This window comes from Crocodylus siamensis, chromosome 1 (assembly GCF_052110815.1).
Source record: "Crocodylus siamensis isolate JL-2025a chromosome 1, ASM5211081v1, whole genome shotgun sequence".
Classification (NCBI taxonomy): Eukaryota; Metazoa; Chordata; order Crocodylia; family Crocodylidae; genus Crocodylus; species Crocodylus siamensis.
The window spans coordinates 71,403,375-71,425,708 of record NC_143395.1 but is presented as its reverse complement, the minus strand read 5'-3'; the positions used below and the strand labels follow the sequence as shown (position 1 = coordinate 71,425,708).

Here is a 22,334-nt window from a genome sequence, read left to right as displayed (position 1 = left end):
GCTTATATCAGATAATGTATTTGCCTTTAATAATTTTATTGGCAGGAAAACACTCATAATCCACAGCAGTAATGTCACAGAGTTCTTTTCTTTGTACATTGAGATACAGGTTTGAAATTATAATTAATGGTCTACTAACAGAAGAAACAGAGTTAGCAATAGATACATGTGAAAGTAGTAAGGGTGTGCAAAGTGGGCCGTATTTGATTCAGATTTGGACTGATTTGGGGGACAGTAGTTTGATTTGCAGATTTGGATCACTGTCCTATTCGATTCTGAGTTGGAGAATCAGTGATTCAGCCATAGACACAGCTTTATATGTTTTTTCTACATACCTTGAGGTATCAGGTGCGACTCATGAATGCTGTGATGGTGGAGCGGATGGAGCGTCCCACAGGAGTGCAAGGTGGGCCCTGCATGCTCGGCAGTGGACTCAGAGGTGGACTGGAAGTACTTCTGGTCCTCTTCCAGCTATGCTGTCAAGCATGCAGGGGGACCCCCCCATGCCCCTCCAGCTCAGTGATTGGCCACAGGTGGGACCCTGGATACCTCCTCAGACCCAGGAGGCACCAGTCACCGAGCCAGGGGGCTGGGTTGGGGGGTCCTCCGCGCACTTGGTGGCGGACCCGGAAGTGGACCAGAAATACTTCTGGCCCACTTTTGGGTCTGCCACCAAGTGTGCGGGGGACCCCCCTGCACTCCCATGGGATGCTTCATCTGCCTCACCATCTCAGCATTCATGAGCCATGCCTGGTGCCTTGAGGTATATAGAAAAAACATATAAAGCTATGTCTATGGCTGAATCATCGAAACTCTCCAAATCTCTCTGACTTGAACTGGAGGCTTCCGATTTGTTTCGGAGAGATTAATGGGCCTCCTGATTTGATTCGGATTTGGATATTCAGCTGCCAAATTGGGCTGAATCTCTTCCAAATTGAATCAGTGACCAAAGCTTCGCACAGCCCTAGAAAGTAGTACTATTTACAGACAGAATGAAAAAGCTGATGGCAGACTAAAAGGAAGTTCAGATATCTCTATTCTAAAATATGCCATGGATATGAAATTCTGACATTAAAATGAAGGAGATGAACCACAAATGTGAACAAGCACAGACTCCTGTGGATGGAGTATTGAACATTATATGTGTAAAAAGCTCATATAAATATAAGCTTTTAGAAACTGTGAAAGATTAAAGGAATTGGAGTATCAAGGAGCAGAAATAATTGCTATCAAGTTTGGATGCCAGGAACAGAAGGAGACAGGGAGACAGCCTACTATTAAAAGCACTGCTCTGATGGCTCCACTGACAGTGCAGGATCAGAGCCAAAGAAAAACATTTAATTAAATCTGTAAGAAAAATGGAAATGAGCCATTAAAAGAGCAAAAGCCCCGTTTTGCTCTTTGAGTAATAACATTATTTCTAAACAGCACAAAGCACTTTACAGATAAGTAAGAAGATGAAGTCCCTCCCAAGAGCTTTGTATGTTCAAAATACATGGATTTGCTTCCTGACGTCTGCATAATTAGAACAGAATAACAATGAGGTATTGTCCAACAGTTTGAGTACAAACCTGTAGACCAGAAGGCCTGGATGATTAATCCTGGCATGAATTCCTGTGGCTCGAGGCCAATTAATCTCTCTGCTTTAGTACCCTAAATGGGAGTAATAAATCTTACTTTCCTGCCTCATAGGGACAGTATATCTAGAATGAACAACAACATAAGCATTTTGGGTAAGAATTTTTATTATGTAAAATGTCACACTGGTGTGACTAGTGACAGAGAGTGGAGAAAGAGAGAGGACTAGGGGGTGACTTCACGGGTAAGAGAGGACAAATGATAGGATCAGTGCACTCCTCCCTGGACTTTCACTAGTATCAATCTATACAGCATCTTTCCAAATATCAGGTAGAAGGCAGTACAGAAAGGCACAAGCTTTCATGAGTGGCAGCTACTTCATCAGATCCTTTCGGACTTTAAAGAGTTTAAAGCAGAAAGGAATTTAAATAGGAAGAAAAGGACAGGTGAAAGGGGCACTGCTGAGAAAGGCAAAAGGTGGGTTGAATAAGTCAATAGGGAGTTAACACATCAAGGGGCACTGGAATAAACAGCTAGAGTTAAAAGCTAGTGCAGGTAGGATAAGATTGTGGGATAAGGAACACACAGTCTCTGTTGAGATCCTCTATGCAGGATTTTTGGCTCTGATCCTGCACTGTCAGTGGAGCCATCAGAGCAGCACTTTTAATTGTAGGTTGTCTCCCTCTGTCCCTGGCATCCTAACCTGATAGCAATTATTTCTGCTCCTTGATACTCCAATTCCTTTAATCTTTGGCAGTTTCTAACATCTTATATTTATATGAGCTTTTTTCACGTATAATGCTCAACCAGGTGGGATAAGATTGTGGGATAAGAACACACAGTCTCTGTTAAGACCATGGTTGACACAGTTCAGTTGGTGTATGCTTTCTTGTTCTGCAGTTTCACATTCAATTCGGTTTTTAAGGTTTTGTTATAAATAGTGTATGTGTTATGGAGATCCATTAAAGCAGAGGATAAAGATGAGCAGTGAGAAGCAGCAATAGCGTGTCACAGTGTAATTTTGTAGCTGTGATGGTCAAGAAATTATGAGAGAAGGAAGGATTACTTAGGAAGATAGCTTTAATTGAACAGCTATGTAGCTGCGATAAAATTAGACAAGTTTTTGAACGCAAGATCTTCCTCACATCTCAGTGACTGTCAGGCTGGTGGAGAAACCATTATGCAAGCTAATCCTAGATGAAAGGCAGTATATTAGCCCTGAATATTGATACAAAGATTGACTTGTTATTGATTCAATAACAAATGATCTGGGAAGCAAGAGCATCATATGTAGGGACCTACCCAAATTGCAGTGGAGTGGATTTTGTGGAAATTGCAAAATCGGGCAGTCTCTGCAAAATCTGCAGAAATAAAACAAAACAAAAACTTACTAAAAATAAAATACTGGTTCCCAGTGGGAGCTAGCAGTCCTCCTGGTCATGCAGTCCACCCTGGGGAAGGTCAGAGGGAGGCTGCCAACACACAGGTGAGCAGGCAAGATGACTGCTGTCCTTGCCCTCCCTGCTGATTGGCTGAGAGGGCTGTGTGTTGTGCAGCCCTACCCCTCACCACCAATCAGTGGCAAGGGGTGGGGCCGCATGGCAGGCAACCCTCTCAGCTAGTTAGTGGTGAGTAGCAGGGCCATATGACAAACAGCTCTCTCTGTCAATCAGCAGGGGGAGGAGGGGCACTGAGGCCTCTCAGCCAAACAGAGGGATGTTGGGGGGTGCCCTGATAAGCCCTTGAAAATGGCAGCCAGCTCCACAAAGTCAGTCTGTCCATAAAATCAGCCAGCTGCTTCCTTGAGTTGGGTAGACCCCTAATCGTATGCAGAGAGAAGGAGCTAAGTGCTCACATGAAGCTCCTTTGTTCATAAACAAATAGCTTCAAAGTAGGGTACTGCCTTCTACAACCAACAAGCAAATCTCGATGGCTCAGAGAAAGGTCTTGGTTTGATGGGACTTCATAACATTTCAAAGTCAGGGGCAAAGGGCTGGGACAGGACTCTTGTATAAACAGTCAGCAGGAAGAGTCTGTGCTTTGCTGTGAGTACGTATGGGTCACTGGAGAAGAAAAGTATCAAGGGAGTTTCTTCCTGGGGTATGTCTGCATTACCATTTATGGCCACCCTCAAAGTTTGTCCTCACAATCTAAACCAGGGACTGGGAATTTCAGGGTGGAGTCAACAGACGCAGGGCCCCCGACCAAAATCTGGGGTAGGGAGCCCCTTGCGGATGTGTGTTGGTGGCAGCCTGGGGCAAGAGACAGCTGTGTGCTCCTGTCGCCATTACGGCTCATCGAGAGGTGTGCCTAGATGTGACCCATGAGAATACCCACAGTCTGGATTTGGCTGAGGAAGCCAAAGCAATTTGACAGCCCTGATCTATACTGAAAACCCGTAAGCTTGATTGCTGGCTGAAGTCCTGCTGACCGTGGAGGCTCTACTAAGTGTAAGGGACTGAAGTCATCCTTTATCTGATTCTCCCCTCCCTCCAGTGTGCTGTCAACTGACCCAGATGCTGCAGTCTGCAAGCACAGAAAATCTGCCAGCAGCAATCCCACATCTTTTGCTCCTGAGTTCCAGCCCATTTACACCCCACTTCCTGTCTCTAGTGCCTGCAATTAGGGCCAAGCACAGAAAGAAAGGCAAGAAGGACTCTTAGAAGAGCTCCACCTGAGGAACAGAAAGCGCAATATGCTATGACTGCCAGGCTGGCTCCTTGACTCTGACCAGTTTAAGCAGTTGCATAACTGAGGGGCGGTGCCTGGGGCAGCGGCACCAATCACTGCCTTTGTGGGTGGGGATGTGCAAAAATAACAGCCCTTGCAGCAGCTGCTGGATGCACCACCACAATCAGCCACCTGGCAGCCAGTGATGCATTGTGCACTGTGGCTACCCAGGGTGCAGAGCTGCCCTACTATGCCTCTGGCTTTGAGGGACACCCTAAGGATCACCTATAACTATCAATATCTAGTGTAGATATTGAAATAAAACAGGAGTGCCTGGCTCAAGCTTCTAAACATTAAAAGCCTATGTACAGTTTTGGTATTACTGGTCTTGGGTCCCCCAGAACATATGTACGTTTTGTAAACAAAGAGACTAAGCTAAAAACACCTTGACTCAATAATTTCTCATCCAGATGGAAACCTATTCTGGGAAGCTGCACATTCAGGCTATTACTCTGCCAAAGTATAATATTATCTTTACTGCTACTGCTACAATAGAAGAGTCATTATTTTTCATTTTGAAACTGTGGGACACATTCCGCCTTCTCTTTCTGCATTTCACCTTTTTAACTCTAGAAAAATAGGAAAAAAGTATATATATTAAGTAGAATACCTCATCTTTTTAAGTGTTGTGTTACTCCTTGCTATTAAAAGTAACCTTTTGACTCTTACATTTACTTCTACTTTTAAAACATGTATACTATATTTCAGCTTTCCATTTTCTTAAAAAAAGGTAATTTGGACTTTAAACTACTTTCAAAGCTTAGCAGCATTAAATTTCAGGGAGAAACTAGCACTTTCACTATTAAAAATAAAAGCCCTATTTAGTGATAAAGTAAAACTGAATTTGCAGTAAAAAAAACACTATTTAACAAGGAGAGGGGTTTTCATTTTTACAATTTTTAAATGAGTGAGAACATGGGGGAAAATAGAAGTATTCATATTTTAATATATTTTTATGTTTGCTCTGATAGGAAAATTTTCAATCTAGGTTTTTTTTAATGAATATTCTTACAGGAAAATGTTCCTTTTCCCAGCCAGTCCTAGTCAATATAGTGCTATAGGAGAAAATCAAAGCAATAAACCCTTGATATTTTCCCATGCTTTGGCAGCTTTTGGGTACAGGCAGTCCTCAGACTTACGACACAATTGGTTCCTGAAAACCGCGTCTTAAGTCAAAATGTTGTAACTTGGAAACAATTTTCCCATAGGAAACAATGTTATAAATGGGGGATTGGTTCCTGAACCAAGGCCCAATGCCCTATCTTCACCAAAATAACCCAGAATTCTGTACTCAATCAATTATAGATGAATAATATAGCTACATTAGTGTATTTATATTGTAAATAGCAATTATATCGATTTGGAAGGACTTTTTTAGGTGACTTTGCTGGATGTTTCGAAAGGCTCTTGGTTGGACTATTTGAAGGGTTCTTGGCTGGAGTCTTCTCAGGAGTCTTGCCTGCAGGTTTTTCTGGAGCTTTGTCTGCTTTTTTAAAGAAAGTGTCCAAGGAAGTTTGGATAGATGTTCTCCAGGGAGACGGGCAATGCAGTGAACTTGTTTGCTGGTATGGCATGGCATCTATTTTATTGCTCTTTCACTGTTTTCTCCTGCACAAGACAACATCTTGGCCCATGTTGTACCATCACAGGGTGCAGCACAAGTAGACAAAGTTCTATTAACTAAAATGCAATGCTAATCCTATTATCTTCCTTTCCCTCCCATCTGAAAGTTCAAGGTTTTAAGTAGATGTTATCCTAAATACATGTAACTGCTAATAGCCCATGACTATATAGGGTCAATTTCCTCCATACATCCAGATGATGACTGTGTTTCTAGTGCTGAAAGTACCATGCTGCTCTGTGGTAAACAGAGTCTATTGCAGACTTATTCCTACAGAGGTAGTGAAACTAAGTCAGTCATTAAAAAGGACAGTCTTGGCCCCTGGACAAAAGGTGCAATCCTTCTTCTCTCATCCCTTTGTCAAGCAATCTAAACAGCAATACTGACAGGTCACTTTCTTCCATAGCTGCACCGACACTCAAGAAGGGTCCAGATGAGTAGATAAAACTATATAGGTGGACATGTTTACACACATTACAAACACATACAAAGAAAGTACTGTACCCCAAACGTGCTGTACCAGCATCTCCCCTCCCACCACATTTTTTCTTGGTGTTACCCCGATTAGCTTGTAAAGCATGACAACTGTCTGTGAGATTCTGCATGTTTCAATTCTCCCTTGTTCTTGTCCTTTTCGTACAGTCGACCTCAAAGACAGAGACGGGAAGCACATGGAGAAACACACAAGCAAGGCAGGTATGCTACTAAAGATACAGCATCCCAGTAGCCACTACCTCTCACTAGCTCTTTTTATTATTGCGTGTCAGCAGCACCAGTACCGTTATGCCTTAGGCACCATTTGGAAGGGGCAGAATTTGAATAAGCAAATGAACTGTGGAAGCCTCAAGCTTCAGTCGTGGTTTGGAGCTGGGTATCACAACCTGTTCTCTGTTTCCCATGGTATTAATATGCGACTTTGCCCAGAGACCTGCACAGAGAAGTAACTTTCTCCCTTCCAGGAAGCAGGGGTGGTGGGGAAACTCCAGTGTTAACCCTTTCACAGATGGTCTCCAGTTGGCACCAGTTTTAGACAAGTTTTATCTGATAAGAAGAATGTGGGGGCTATGTAGTACTGTGGTGGGTATCTTCTGCTTCTGTGCGAGGAGGGAGAAGCTGGCAGCCATCTTGTAGCACAGTGTCTATAAAAAAGCCATCTCTAAACCATGACTCTGGAAAAAATCTTTTTTTCTACATTCTGCCTTCCAAAAACAAGGTGTGTGTCTTATATAGGGGGTGGGGGGAATGTGGGAAAACACTATGCAGCCTTTGGAATGGCTGATTTGGTGACATGGTGGTTTCTCCATCACTGGTAATCAAGAATGAAGTCTCTTTAGAAGACATGATCTAGCTCAACCACAAGTTATCAGGTAAAAGTCTATAGCCTGGGCTATGCACTAGGTGTTACAGAGAGGTGAATAATCACAGCAGTCCTTTTTTGTCTGTAAGACGTCTTGCCATCCCTTATGCAAGCTCCTATGAAAACTAGAAAACCCTTTCCTCTAGTCTCGTGGGAGACTGTTGCTGTCCAGCTCCCAGAATACCTTGTGTGTGTGACTTGTTTGCTCTTTATTGAAAAATTTGTCTTTTTGTTTTGAGTCATTAAAAATATATGACTGAGATCAGTGCCAAGTAGCACCGGCATCATATAATAGATGCATTGTAATCATGTCGAAGCAGGAAAGGGAGTACTGTCAAGAAGGACCTGTGTAGAAGCTGACAGAACCAAATGCCTCCCAGAGAAACTGAGCAAGTTTGGGAAACAAACTGGATTCCCAGATGCCATCTAGAAATCTAACAAATTACCGACATTCTCCTGTGGGCCCTGGGCCTGTGCTCTCTGGTGTTGTGGCACAGAGTAGCTGTGGCTTGCATTAAGCAGGTTTTGAATGGAATAGACAGTATCTGGGCCACTTGTAATCTTCTGCCTTAGCCTAACCTATACAAAGGTTGCAATCTTTCTGTAACAGAAGTACTGCACTATGTCAGTCGTAGCCACTCATACAGCTGTTGCCATTGCTACGTCAGAAAATGCCATTTGCTCCCCTCTCTTCAGTTCTGTCCCTCTGATAGTGAATGCAATCTCCTTAGCATGGATATTAAGCAGAGCCAAATTTAGATACTCGCAAATCTCAGGGCTGCTCAGTGCAAGCTATTACATCTGAAAGTCAATAGACAAAACTGACTCTTAGTGGTCTGTTAAAAGTCAATTACTTATGGCACTCACAAAACATACAAAACCCTCACGCTCAAAACATGGAAGGCAAAAGCTTCTGTTGCTTTCTCAGCAATTGTAGACTGTGAGGGTGAATCAAATGGGGAAGGGAAGTGTCAAGATCCTGTTTTTTAATTCTAAGAATAGGAAGGAAGAAAGAATTAATATATTGGATGGACTGAAATGCTTTAATCCAAAATAGTTTTGGTTAAAAGCCTGTTTTTGAATGAACCTAATATTTTTCACAAAACAATACTTTTTGTTGGAAAACTTTTGATATTTCTTAGGGGAGGGAAAAAAAAGAAGAGAATGGCAAATGTATTATTTAAAAGAGAAACAGTTTTTTTCATTTGTTTTGAAAAACCAAAGAAATTTTGATTTGGGGGTTTAATTGGGGGGAAAGGGGGGAGGGAGAGGTGTGACCTTTCCTCCTACTTCATATTTCATTTCTTTTCCCATCTGAGCAAGGAAGAAAGAAGCAATGGGGAAGGTAAGGATGGGGAGAGGGACAAGAAACAAAACCATATTCTTTCATTTTTCAAAAGCAAACATCTTCTTCTCATGTCCTGTCACCCTGTTCAAATTCGAGTCCAAAAATGGGCTCATGCTATTGTTCAATCTGTAGCCTTAGTGAGGTCTTCACTGGTTCATGGTTTCCCCATACTTGGGTAAGCTTATGGTTTCTTCCATATTTGCACATGCACATGGCGTTTGTGTTGTACAGTATCCCCACACTGCACGTGAACTTTAGTCTTACTGACCCGTGTTTGGAGGCTGCTCAAGCTTCCTTGTGTTGGTCAACAAAGCTGTGTGCCTACAGGGAGATGTTTGGCAGTTTTGATATTCATGCTGGGTCATCTCTAATCATGACTGTCATATTTTTATCTGTGTGGCTGTCAGATTTACATCCAGTGGCTGTATTGTAGATAGGAAACTTTTCTGTGATTTTAGTCTATGCAGTGTGGCTGTGAAGTTGGTGTCTCTTGTCTTCGACCTACCCCGAGACCCACAGCAGGAGCATTCATGTTATGGTCCCTGTCAGATTCCTTGAATCTGTGAATTCAGCTACAAACCTAATATGAAAATTGTTGGCTTGGCTATTTTGTTTAAATCTGAATAAAGTCTTTATTTTTTTCCACATTTTTATACAAAATAAATCAAACAATTAAATCCAACATTTTTTTCCTTCCATCTTTTTCTCAAAAATTGTTCTGTTGGTTCCACATTCACATCAGCAAAAATCAAATCAGCCCACAAGTGGGCACCCATTTGATGTACCTTAGTAGTCGGAAGACCAATAATTCAGGCATATAGAGACAATAGCTGTTTTCGAAAACATGTTTTCAAATGCAGTTCCTGTACCCTGAGACAGGGAACACAATACAGGATGTGAGTAGTAATAGAAGTCAGAAAATTGCTGACTAGAAAATAGTCATAATATTTTGTGAACAAAGATATTTTTGCTCCTATTCAGAATTTTAAAAAAAACACTTATCTTCTTTCATGCAAAACTGACATCTCAGACTAGAAGACTTGGGACTTGAACCTGAGTCTTTCACACCTCTGCTGAGTGCCATAACTATGGGCTCTGGCTATTTTTGTGGCTGACAGATGAACCCTCCCCCGCTTACCTGGTTCTCTCTAATATTTTAATCAAAACCTACGCATTCCACAAAATATTTCAGCTTCAGCAACATAACATTTTTATACTAGTCCTGTTAAATTATCTTGACCAGCTCTAGCTAGTAGCCCTGCAGGGCAATAACAATCAGCCCCTCACCTTTTCCCTCTCCCTTCCCCAAGTGTTATTACTTTTAGGCTTTTATTCTAGTATTTCAGGTATGGTTTTTAATGGAAGCTGGCACAGCACATTGACTTCAGTAGAGCCACAACAGTTATACCCCTTGATTTTACCGTCACATTTTTGGCTTTTTTTTCTTCAAATAAAATTGCAATACCTTTGTCCCCTGTGCATCCAAAAAGCTGCTATATGTCTACACTCTTGCCATTCCAGCTTTGCAACTCAGCTCTCAAGAGCTCCTGTTCACACCAAGCAGTGATCTGGTAGTATCACCCCACTCCCCTCAAGGAGTGATGCACTGTAAAACGTGAACAAGGATGGATGAAGATCCAAGGCCATGTAGAACCTTTTATATCTGCCAACCTACTCAAGTTCCTTTTAACTCCTATGTGCAAATGAGTCTGTCAGGTCTGTTAGTAGTCCATAATCTCAATTCCTGTAACATCTTCCTTTTGGAAATAATAAAGTAAGTTTCAAATATTACTTTTTACAGCCACAGAAATGAACTTTCCTTAGGAGGTCTGCCATCTAGTTCCAAACCTACACAGTTTTTTAGACACTGTTGAAACTTTAGGGCACTGCAATAATGTAGTACTGTAGACACACACACAGACATACACACTCTCTAAAAACAGTCCTTGCCCCGCAGAGTTGAGCGCCTATACATAAGATGAAACAACAATAGATGTATAAAACAAATACGTGGAAGGACAAGCAGAAATCAGATCCCAGACTGAGGCCATGTATAGACATTCAGTTTCTCTTGGGACTGTTGCTGCATTCCTAGTAGAAACCACAGTGTAGAGATGTTCAGGATTTTTCTCCCAAAGCAAAAATGGCTGTTCCAGGAAAAAATAACTCAGGACTAACTGGGGTTAAATCGTTCTCAGAAGAGTTTCTCCTAGGAAAACAAATGGTTGCACACATTTCCCTTGGAGAGAAACCACAGTAGAGTCTTCCAGCATCCCAAGCTGCTTTGTTCCTGCCTCCATCCCTGCCCCCTTTGCTTCCTATGGAGACAGTTTTGCTCAGTCTGGACTCTACTGGTTTAGCTGAGCTGGGAGCAGAACAATCTCCCTTCACAATCCCTACATAATGGTGCAGGGAGACAGGCTGATCCTGAGCAGCCTGGGTCCAGCAGTCAGGGCTGTCCTGTGCACTGCTGTCGTCTGTCTCCAGGGAGCCTGCAGAGCATACTGAAATGTGTGCACAAGGGTCACCTGGCTGCACCGTACCAGCACTGCAAGCTCTCTGCTCTTCAGGGGCTTAGGATTCAAATGTCTGTTCAAAGATATCAGGGTCAGTTTTTCTACCAGGAAAACAAACCTGGGAGTTTTCTCCCAGATCATTTGAATGTGTACACTCAATCTGAGATAAAACAATTCAAAATACAAAGCACATCCTTCCTTACCATTTTGAAATATTTGAGGATCTTTGAAAGTTTAAAGGTATCTTGGTAAAAGCAATCACAACCTAGTCATATTTGCTACATGTACACAGATATCTGTCCCAATTAGTAATATGTAAACTATTTGGCACTTTACAAGACCAATTATTTCAAAGCAAAAAAACAGTTATGTGCAAAATTGATTGAGAAGGAAAAAATAAACATAAAAATATGAATAGCAATTGACAACTGTTTAAGAAAACTTTATCATCTGCCCCAAAACACCCCAAATCCTACCATCATTAAAGGTATTGTCAGTTAAAAAAAGTCTTGGTTAAGAAAGGAAGTGAAATAAAAAGTCTTTACTATATTGTCAGATGAAACGGTTTACTACTGAGATTACAAATTTATTTGACAAAAGTAACTGTTGACATAACAGATTTCTGTGAGGCCTTTGTCTTAGGCTTACATGATACTGTGATTAAAATTAGCATAATACAATATCAGTGTGGCCCTTAATAGATGGATTAGAAATGATTAACTGGTAGATCTCAAAAGGTGGGTGAAGGAGAAACATTCACTCCAAGAGCAGGGGAGCTGGGCCCAATGATCTCATGAGGTCCCTTCCAGCCCCAAACTTCTGTGAATCTGTGTCAATGGGAGTTTATAGTGAGAGACTACAGAAAGAAAACATAAAATAGTTGTTAGTAAAGTTTACAGGTGGCACAAAAATTGTTAGACTGGTATACAATGATAAGAACTGGTCAATGTTAGAGTGCTTGGAATGTATGGGCATCTGGGTTCACTTGAACATCTTGTAATATAGGTAAAAGCAAAGTCATACATCAAAAATAAATAATGTTCATCATTCAGGGTAGGGGAATGAATTTTGAAACGAGTGACTCCTGGGGCTCCTGGTGCACAAGTCATGGAATCCAAGCTTGCAATGTGACATGCAGGCTAGGAAAGCAAGACTATCCAATCCTTACTTATATAAAGATAATATCAAGTCAAAATAAGGAAAGGTCCTTACCACTGCTTATAACATATGGCTCCTATACACATTCAGGGAGCCTGCTCCAATGTGCTGTAATTCCAGCATGTTGAAGCGGATTCAATTAATCGAGTCTGCTGGAGTGTGGAAATTATTGTGCTCCAGGAGCCTCCAGCATCATGTGTATCAGCGTCCCTGCACTGAAAAATAGTAGGGCGGGGGGCACTTTAAGGCTTATTCAGTGAACTTTAGTTCATAGTGCCCAGCACCATTTTTCAGTGTAGGAATGCTGATACACATAACACACTGGGTGATTTTAATTTGCACAGATCTTGGAGCTGAGCTAATGAAAGCGCTCCTCCCACCCCTTGTAAGCATGTGTATAAACGCCCTTAGAGACAATTACTGAAATACTGTCTCCAGACCTGCTGTCCACTCTTTAGAAGGAACGTTGACAAAGTAGGCGGGGTTCAGAAAAGAGCCACAAGGATGAATCAAGGTATGGAAAACCTGGCTTACAGACACAGATTAAAGAATTGTTTATACTTACTACACTGGTGATGTGTCTTGGGACCAGATGGCCTGAGCACACCCAAGTCTGCAATTATGGTCCAGACCTCAAATCTGCTGATGAGGCTGCTCTAGTCTCATCCTCAGGGCTTGTTCTTGAGGCCTCAGTCTCCACTACACCTAAGAGCAAGCATAGAGGATGTGCTCAAGCAACCTTGTTGACAAACACTGTTGCTGTACATACAAGGCATAAAAAGCTCAATCTATTTACCTGAACAAAGAGAAGCATAAGGGGCTATTTGATCCTGGTCTATAAATACATCCAGGGGAGAACTTTTTAATATAGCAGGAAAAGAAGCATAATAAGGTCCAATGGTTGGAAGCTGGAACAAGCTGAAACGAGAAATAAGGTGTACATTTTTAAGAAATGAAGGTAATGAAACACTGGAACAACTTATCTAGTGACACAGTGGATTATCCATCAGTTGAAATCTTTAAATCAAAGTGGGATATCTTTCCAAAATATGCTACAGATCAGTGAGGAATTATGGACTGATATAGGAATCACTGGTGAAATTTCATGCTCGGATACATCATCATAGTCTCTTTTGGCTTTAATGTCTGAACCTACATGATAAAGCAATCTCTTGAGATTTGCCCAGCATTCACTTAGGATGTTTTTCTCCTTTTATAGTCTGAAAACATGGTTGTGTGAAACATTTTTGTTTACTTGTTTGGTCTGCTGCTGACCCACCTTTAAATTGATCATGAGAGACATTGTCTGAGTGTAAGCTAATGGCACTCGGTATATCTTTGGGTCAGAAACAGAAAGTTTCTCTCTTTGAAGAGTCCCTTGACCAATTTCACTTCTTAATACTGCCTTTCCTATTCATCACCACCTGATCTCTGCATCCTATTTTTAGTCCCAGATAAGTATAATTACATCAGCACTGCGATAAAAGTGATACTGCAATGAAACCAGCGTTCCAAGGCTGAAGAGTGCAATCTGCATTACTCCATTTTCAGAGGTAAATTTGGAAAATGCCCAAGCACTGGATCCACTTTACAAGATCCCATGAAATTGTGCAGGCTCCAAATAGTCATGTAGGCTTCTGGAATGACCACTTCTAGGCCATTTACTGTACAATTTCCAGTGCTCCTTTTTCTTCTCGTTAGAAATCTGGAGCAGGAATTAATCATTTTGTTCCAAGCTCAGGTTAGTTTGCCTCCTGGCTTGGTTCCCAGTCCATCTCCATTTTGTTCCTGGGTTGCAGCCAATGGCTTTTATTGGAGATATTGTTTCCCTAATTCCTGTGCCCATGTCCTGTCATAAGACTACATCAGAAATGTTTTACTCAACCCCCAGCACTTAATACACTAGAAACAAATAAAGAAAAAAACTCACAAATTTCAGTTTTTGTATTCAGACTATATTATAAACATTTTACCTGAGTTTATATAGAGACAAGAATTTAAAATGGTAAAGGAGGGGAGTTACCAGCAAACCAGCATTAAAATAGACATCTAAGTATGGCAAATCCTTGAGTTATTTTTCATGTCCATTCTGTCAGACATCAAATATGATCACAAGGATATGGTAAATAAAAAAGACGACTCCATTGTAGAGATTAAAACTATTTTTCATATCTTGTATACAATTATTAAAATTAATAACCATGTTTATCTTTTCCATATAGCCCCATACTAAAACGAAGCCCTGACATCACCAAAACTCCACTGACAAAGTCAGAACAACTTCTGAGAATAGACGACCATGATTTCAGCATGAGACCAGGTTTCGGAGGTATGAAAAATATAGTCGTCGACATGCTCTTTTCTATGACACCATACAGAATAGCGCCAAGACTGTGTGCATTGAAAAGATAGGGTCTTTCCCAGATCCAATCTCTAATTGTTGTTTTTCTGCCTTGTAAATACAAGACAGATATTTACAAGCATGAGGGAACTTGCAACAAGAGCAGTACAAAAGTTTCAGCAAAAATATGAGAACACAGATCAAGGAATCATCTGCAAATGTTTAATATTCATGGTATCAGTTTAAACTTCCACTGACAAAATACAGATTTGGTCTTCATTCATTTCTAGCTGGCAACAAAATCCTTGGGCCTTAATTCACTGTGCCAGTGTTTGTCTACGATCAACTAATGTACCATATTTGCTGACCTGGTCCTTTAGTTTATAAGAAAAAAAGAGTGTACTTAGATTGCTTCATACTAATATTTTGCTCATGGGTTTTTGACTATATGCTATAGCAATCCAAGCTTTTAGAACAAAGGATTAGGGAGAACATGCTTTCTTATGACCCACTGGATTAATGAATGTAGTAATTTATTGCCCCTTTCTGGCTGACAGATGGTCATTCAAATCCAGGATACCATTAGACACCCTGATAAGAGAAGCTTTTATTACTAAAATCTCAATATACACAATGCCAGTATGTTCAATTAATTTAAAATGGCTTCAGTTACAGGACAGTCCATTAATATAAGCATTAATTATGTGACAGGCTAGCTGGCAGTGACCTAGCCCAGGGGTTTTGAAAGGGCAAAAGATGATTGGAGGACTTGGGATTCCCTTTCCTCACCAATCTGATAATGATTTGGCCCAGGGGTTTTGAAGGGGTAAAAGATAATTGGAGGATTTGGGATTCCCTTTCTGCACCAATCAGGCCCCAGAGACTCACCCTCCCATGTCCCGATTGGCCCCTTGGGTCACCTGGAGGGGGATAAAAGGGGCAGTGTGGGCTGACTCAGGGGAGAGACCAGCAAGGGACAATAAGGAAGGAGCTTCACAGAGCTGAGCCAGGAGCAGCACCCCAGAAGTGCCTGAAAGAGCAGGACCTGCAGGCAGCAGTGGGACCCTCAGCAGCGCGGCATGTGTCCGGCAGAAGAGGCTCCCTACTGGGCTCCAGGATCCCTGAGGAGAGGATGCAGCCAGCAGGAGAGGCTCCCCTGCTCCAGGAAGGATCCAAACATCAACCTGAATTGTTCCCAGCTCTGCTTCCAGCTCCTCGATTCAGAGGCCAGGTAGCTCGTGAGTTTGGGGCTTTGGGAAGGTCAAGACCCCTAGCAGGCTGGAGTAGTGCCACCAGTGGTGGCTGTGTGGCAGTATTCCTACCTGCTACATGAGAGATCTAGGGTCAAGTCCCAGCTGAGGTGACTTGGGGTGAGTGAACTAACAAGAAGCAAATCTTCTTGAAGTGGAAAGGGTCCATTGTGTTTTCTCCCCCTCCAGGTAGCAAGGCCCTATATTTCCTTGTCACTTTGCATTTTGTGCCTTTTTTATATTTCACCAACCCATATTGTTTGTTCTGCTGTTTGTTTTATATTTTGTTAACCCTGTTTTTTGTCAGTGATTGTAAGTGTCTGACCTTTATTGAATCCTGCCCTCTGATTTTATTGAATCTGCCCTCTGTGTTCCCAGTATTAAAAGGTATGTGGTTAAGTCCCCATTGGTGGTCTGGCTCTGCTCTATAGGGGGAGGAGAGTCCCTACACCTCCCACACCTGCTTTGATCCCTTCAATTGGAGGGGGAGGTACCTCTTGGAGTACTGCCTGGGTTACATTTTGGGGGCTCATCTGGGATTCCTGTGTAGCGGGTGCTAGAATATTATTCAAGCGCTGTGTACCCCTGTAGAGAGAGAGAGAGAGAGCCACCAGGAGACATGTCCAATGCCAACCAGTCTGCCGTACCTTCCGGGAGTGATGGGACTGTGTAGGAGGGAGCAGAGCAAACTGCTGGTACTGAAGCTACCCTAGAATGGGTGGGGGTTTTCCAGCAGATTCTGCTGGAGGTGACCTGTTCCTCCAGTGACCAGGCAGCCTATAAGAGACTCTGGAGTTTCTCGGGAACCCTGTTAGTCCCTGCAGGGGAGGAAGGATTTGACTCTTGGCTCTCCCATATTTAAGAGACTTTTACAGACTTGGCAAATACCTGATGAGGATAAGCAATGCCGTCTGCTGGAGGTCCTGAGGGAGCCTGCCTTTCGGGTTGTGAGGACAGCCAAACTCCGGAACTCTGCTATCACCACCCAGCAATGTGTGCAGGTCCTTCAGGATGCTTTTGGCCAACCTGCAGGGAGTGGGGGGACATGCTACAAATTTCTGGGAACTTTCCAGCACAAGGGCACTTTCAGCATATGTCCTTCACTTAGATCCCGTGCTCCAACACCTGGTGACCCAAGGAGCACTTAGTGTCACTGACGCCAATCAGATACGGCTCCAGCAAATTTGTATTGGGGCACGGTATAGCTCGGACTTACTCCGGAACCTCAACTTAGCAGGGAGCAGGAGCAGCGCACCTGACTTCAGTCACCTCTTCTGAGAGATTCGTGAAGAGGAAGAGATATCCAGACTCTGAGAGACTATATGGGTCCCAGAGGATGTTTCCCCCTGGAGAGAACCCATGGGTCGGGTGCTAACAGTGGGTCCCCATGAGGACACCTTGTTGGGAGTGGAGGAGGAGCCTGTGGCTCCAGCACTAGCAGCTTCCGTGTCCAGAACCCCCCACAGGGGTCAGCCCTTGCCTCGTCCTCGTGCCTCTGGAGGACCTCAGCCCTATACCTGCTCTAGGGCCCTGGGTTTCTGCTATAGATGTGGGGAGCCAGGGCACATGGCTTGAGAGTTCACCCAGCCTGAGAACCCTGAATTGGTATTTGAAAAGTTAAAAGGGCTCTGGGCAGCGGGAAACAGGGAAGGGCAGAGCAATGGAGTTGGCTCCGCTCTAGACCCAGACAGATTCCCACACATTACCCTCAGTAAATTCACTGCCAAAGGGGGTAGTGGGACCCCGTGCAAAGGTTCCCGTGATGGTGAATGGTCACCTGTGCCGGGCCATTCTAAACAGTGGGTCCCAGGTTACCATCCTATTTGAATCCTTCTATGAAGAAGATCTGAGACACCTGCCTTTGCTTCCCTTTATGGGGTTGGGACTTTGTGGCTTAAGCCAGAAACAGTATCCTTCGAGTGTTATGTGAATGTGAGGCTAAAATTCCCTGCTGAAATAGCTGGGGTGGAGGAAGAAGTGTCATAGTTTCATAGTTTCTAGGGTTGGAAGGGACCTGAGTGGATCATCTACTCTGACCCCCTGCCGTGGCAGGAAAGAGTACTGGGGTCAAACAACCCCAGCAAGGTATACATCTAACCTCCTCTTAAAGACCCCCACGGTAGGAGCCAGCACCACTTCTCTTGGAAGTTGGTTCCAGATCCTAGCCGCCCTGACCGTGAAGTAGCACCTCCTGATGTCTAGCCTAAATCTACCCTCTGCCAGCTTGTGAGCTTGTGACTCTTATTCCTGGTCACTCCTGGCGGTGCTCAGGGGAACAGGGACTTCCCCAGTGCCTGCTGATCCCCCCGACTAGTTTGTAACAGGTCATTAGATCCCCCCTCAGCCTTCTCTTGTGGAGGCTGAACAGGTTCAGGTCCTGTAGCCTCTCCTAGTAGGGCCTGCCCTGCTGCCCCCTGATCATGCAAGTGGCCTTCCTCTGGACCCTCTCCATGTTGTCCACATCCCTCTTGAAGTGCGGCGCCCAGAACTGGATGCAGTACTCCAGCTGTGGCCTGACCAGTGCCGCATAGAGGGGGAGTATCACCTCCTTCAACCTGCTTGAGATGCATCTGTGGATACATGACAAGGTAGGGTTGGCCTTCCTGACTGCATCCCCACACTGCCGGCCCATGTTCATCTTGGAGTCAATGATGACTCCAAGATCCTTTTCTGCCTCTGTACTGACAAGAAGGGAGTTCCCCAACCTGTAGGTATGGTGCTGGTTGTTCCTCCCCAGGTGCATCACTTTGCACTTGTCGGTGTTGAATCCCATCCTATTCTCATCCGCCCACCCCTGTAACCTGTCTAGGTCCAATTGGAGCCTATTCCTCCCTTCTAGCGTGCCCACATCTCCCCACATCTTAGTGTCCTCACCAAATTTGAACAGGGTGCTTTTTACCCCCTCATCCAAGTCACTGATGAAGATGTTGAGCAGTGCAGGCGCGAGGACCGAGCCCTGCGGAACCCCACTGCCCACATCCCTCCAGGCCGAAAATGACCCATCCACCACCACTCTCTGGGTGCGGCCCTCCAGCCAATTGGCAACCCAGTTGACTGTGTGGGTGTCAACACCACAGTCCCCCAGGTTCTTAATGAGAACAGGGTGAGAGACAGTGTTGAAGGCCTTCCGAAAGTCCAGGAAGACTATGTCCACTGCTACCCCTGCATCTAAGGATTTGGTGATGGCCACCAGGTTGGTCTGACAGGACCTGCCACTAATGAACCCATGTTGGTTGCCCCTAAGCATGACCTCCCCTGCTGGCCCCTCGTGGATATGTGCCAGAATAATTTTCTCAAAAAGCTTGCCCAGGATCAAGGTAAGACTAACTGGCCTATAGTTTCCTGGGTCCTCCTTCCCCTTTTTTAAGATGGGAACCACATTGGCCCTCTTCCAGTCCTCTGGCACCGCACCAGAGCACCACGAGTGCTCATAAAGCCATGCCAGAGGTCCTGCAATGACCTCAGCCAATTCCTTTAGTACTTTAAGGTGGAGATCATCTGGACCGGCTGACTTGAATACATCCAGTCCCTCCACAAGTTTCCTAACTAGTTCCTCACTAACCCTTGGCCTAGGTGTGCCTCCTCTGGGGCCTGAGGGAGGCCCAGCGGGGGGGGTGACTGTTCCAATCCCTGCTTAGGAAAATGGAGGCAAAGAAATCATTAAATATGTTGGCTTTGTCGTCTGGTGTGACGACAAAATTTCCTAACATGTCCTGCAAGGGCCCCACATTACCCAGAATCTTCTTTTTACCCCCTATGTATTTAAAGAAGGACTTCTTATTGTCTTTAATCTGGGAAGCTAGTCCCAGTTCCATCTCTACCTTGGCCTTCCTGACTGCCCCGCTACATCCCTGAGTAACTGTAGTATAGTCATCCCTGGTGATGGCCCCTCCTTTCCATTGGGTGTACGCCTCCCTCTTAGCTAGGAGACATTCCCAGATGCTTTTGGTGAGCCATGGGGGCTTGTGTACCCTCCTACTCCCTTTGATCCACATTGGGATTACCTCCCTTTGGGCTTGGAGGATCATCTCCTTAAGGAGCGACCACTCTCCTTGGACACCTGGCTTCCCTCCTCTCTGGGACCTCAGTGCTTCCCCAACTATTCTCCTTAGCTCCTTGAAGTTTGCCCTCCTGAAATCTAGGGCTGCTGCCTTGCTGCAGGTCTTTGCCACCTTGCGCTGGATGGTGAATTCCAGCAGGCGATGATCACTGTCACCCAGGTGGTCAAGCACCCGCAGCCCCCTCACCAGGTCATCTTCTGTGGCCAGCACCAGGTCCAACAAGGTGTCTCCCCTGGTGGGGCTGTGCACCTCCTGGGTTAGATGGAGGTCCTGCATTCTGGCTAAGAACCTACGTGAGTGGTCAGTTCTGGCTGACTGCTCTTCCCAGCAGATGTCTGGGAAGTTCAGGTCCTCCATGACCACCACATCCTTAGACTTCACTACCTCTGTAAGCTGACCTAAGAATTCCTGGTCGAGCTCCTCCCCTTGGCTGGGAGGTCTGTAGTAGACCCCCACTCAAGTCTCAACCATCACTCCAGGATGCCCTGATCTGGGGTGGATGAAAGGGGCCATTCTCATTGTAGGGACCAACTCCAGGCTTTTCCAGGTTCTTGCTTGCTACTATAAACAACAGGCTGGCCCAGATTACCAACAATGGTTAACGATGCATGCCTTGTGCTTAGAGGTGTATGGCCGATGGGAGCATAGAGAGATGGGTCACCCTGAGGTTGTGGGGACCCTGCACTTCTCTGTAGCAAAGCCCCAGCGAGTCCCTGTGTAGAGCCAATGGGCTTTGTCTAATGTATGCAATTGGATTGAGAGGGATGAAAAGAATAAGCTGCTGGTGGTGGAGATCCCCACTGGGAGAGAGAGACCCAGTGTGCTGAGGGTCCCTGATGGCATGATTGAGACAAAAGGGCTCAACCAAAACCCAGTTACAGTGATAGTGGTTAACCCAACCTTGAAAGATATTGTGGTCTGCCTGGGACAAAAGGTGGCCTTGATAAAGGAAGCTGAAGTGGTGAACCCTGAGCAGGAGGGAAACCCCTGTCCAATTGACCCTTCAAGGTTCTTTTTCAGGAACCCTCCAGTGCCTGAAGCCTGTAAAGCTCAGCTCAGGGAAAAATTCAGGGCTCGAGCCTGTGTTTTCTCCCTGCATGACTGGGATGTGGGGGGAGGCTGAGGGGGTGGAGCATCACATTCATCTGAGCAACCCACGACCCTTTCATGAAAGGTCTCGGCGCGTTCCCCTTGCTGAGATGGGGGAAATAAGAAGTCATCTGCAGGAGCTCATGGACCACTGCATCATCACGGAATCTAAGAGCCCTTATGCCTCTCCCATTGTGATTGTGCAGAAGAAGAACGGCCAACTCTGTATGTGTATTGATTACCGGACTTTGAACGTCCAGACCATCACTGATCAGTACACTGTCCCGTGGGTGCAGGAGGCTTTGGACTGTTTAGCAGGGAGCAAATGATTTTCAATACTAGACCTTTGCAGTGGCTACTACCAGATACCTCTGCAGGAAGAGGACAAAGAGAAGACTGCTTTTATTTGCCCCTTGGGATTCTATCAGTTTGAACAAATGCCCCAAGGGATATCCGGGGCTCCTGGCACCTTCCAGCGACTAATGGAGAAGGTGGTTGAGGATATGCATATGACCCAAGTACTGGTTTATTTAGATGATATTATTGTTTTCAGAAAGACCCTGGAGGAACACGAAGAACGGCTACTCCGGGTACTTGATCGGCTGGAAATCACTAGACTTAAGTTGGCCATTGATAAATGTAAGTTCTACCAGGCCTCTATGAAGTACGTAGGACATATTGTATCACAGGAAGGGGTCAGCACTGATCTGGAGAAAGTAAGTGTTATGACCACCTGGCCTCAACCCAAGAACTTTAGGGAATTGAAAACGTTCCTGGGATTTGTGGGTTTCTATCGGCGATTCATCTAAGACTATGGTACAATAACTGGACCTTTAAATGCCCTAATTCATGGACACCAGGTGGGAAGGTCACCCCGCAAGAAGGGGTGAAACAATGGCTTAAATGGGCTTCCCGTGACACAAAACCCCACAGAGCCTTTTGGTCGCTGGTGGGACTCACGGTGTGAAGATGCCTTCCAGGAGGTGATCCGGCGGTTGACTCAGGCACCTGTGCTGGCATATGCTGATCCCAACCGCCATTTTATTTTGCACACAGATGCCAGCCTGTCAGGACTGGGGGCTGTACTGTACCAGGAACGTGAGGGACACCAGCGACCAGTGGCTTTTGCCAGCAGGGGATTGTCACCCAGTGAGACGCACTACCCGGTACATAAGCTTGAATTCCTAACCCTCAAGTGGGCTGTCACTGAGAAATTCTGGAACTATCCGTATGGGACTACCTTCCAGGTGTGGACAGACAATAATCCCCTTACCTATGTGCTCAC

The 22,334-nt window shown here is 44.6% G+C and overlaps 1 protein-coding gene across 3 annotated transcripts in view; it reads left to right on the top strand.

Moving 5' to 3' along the window:
• GABRR1 (gamma-aminobutyric acid type A receptor subunit rho1) overlaps positions 1 to 22,334 on the top strand; it is a 74,663-nt gene that overhangs the window by 19,372 nt on the left and 32,957 nt on the right. Inside the window, exons 2-4 of one of the 3 annotated variants that reach the window (XM_090031408.1) lie at positions 6,572 to 6,625; positions 7,806 to 7,808; positions 14,531 to 14,637. In XM_090031408.1, coding sequence (XP_089887534.1) covers positions 6,572 to 6,625; positions 7,806 to 7,808; positions 14,531 to 14,637 — 164 coding nt within the window. The remainder of the gene's footprint in view (positions 1 to 6,571; positions 6,626 to 7,805; positions 7,809 to 14,530; positions 14,638 to 22,334) is intronic. The other 2 variants (XM_090031407.1, XM_090031409.1) reach the window with 2 other exon arrangements.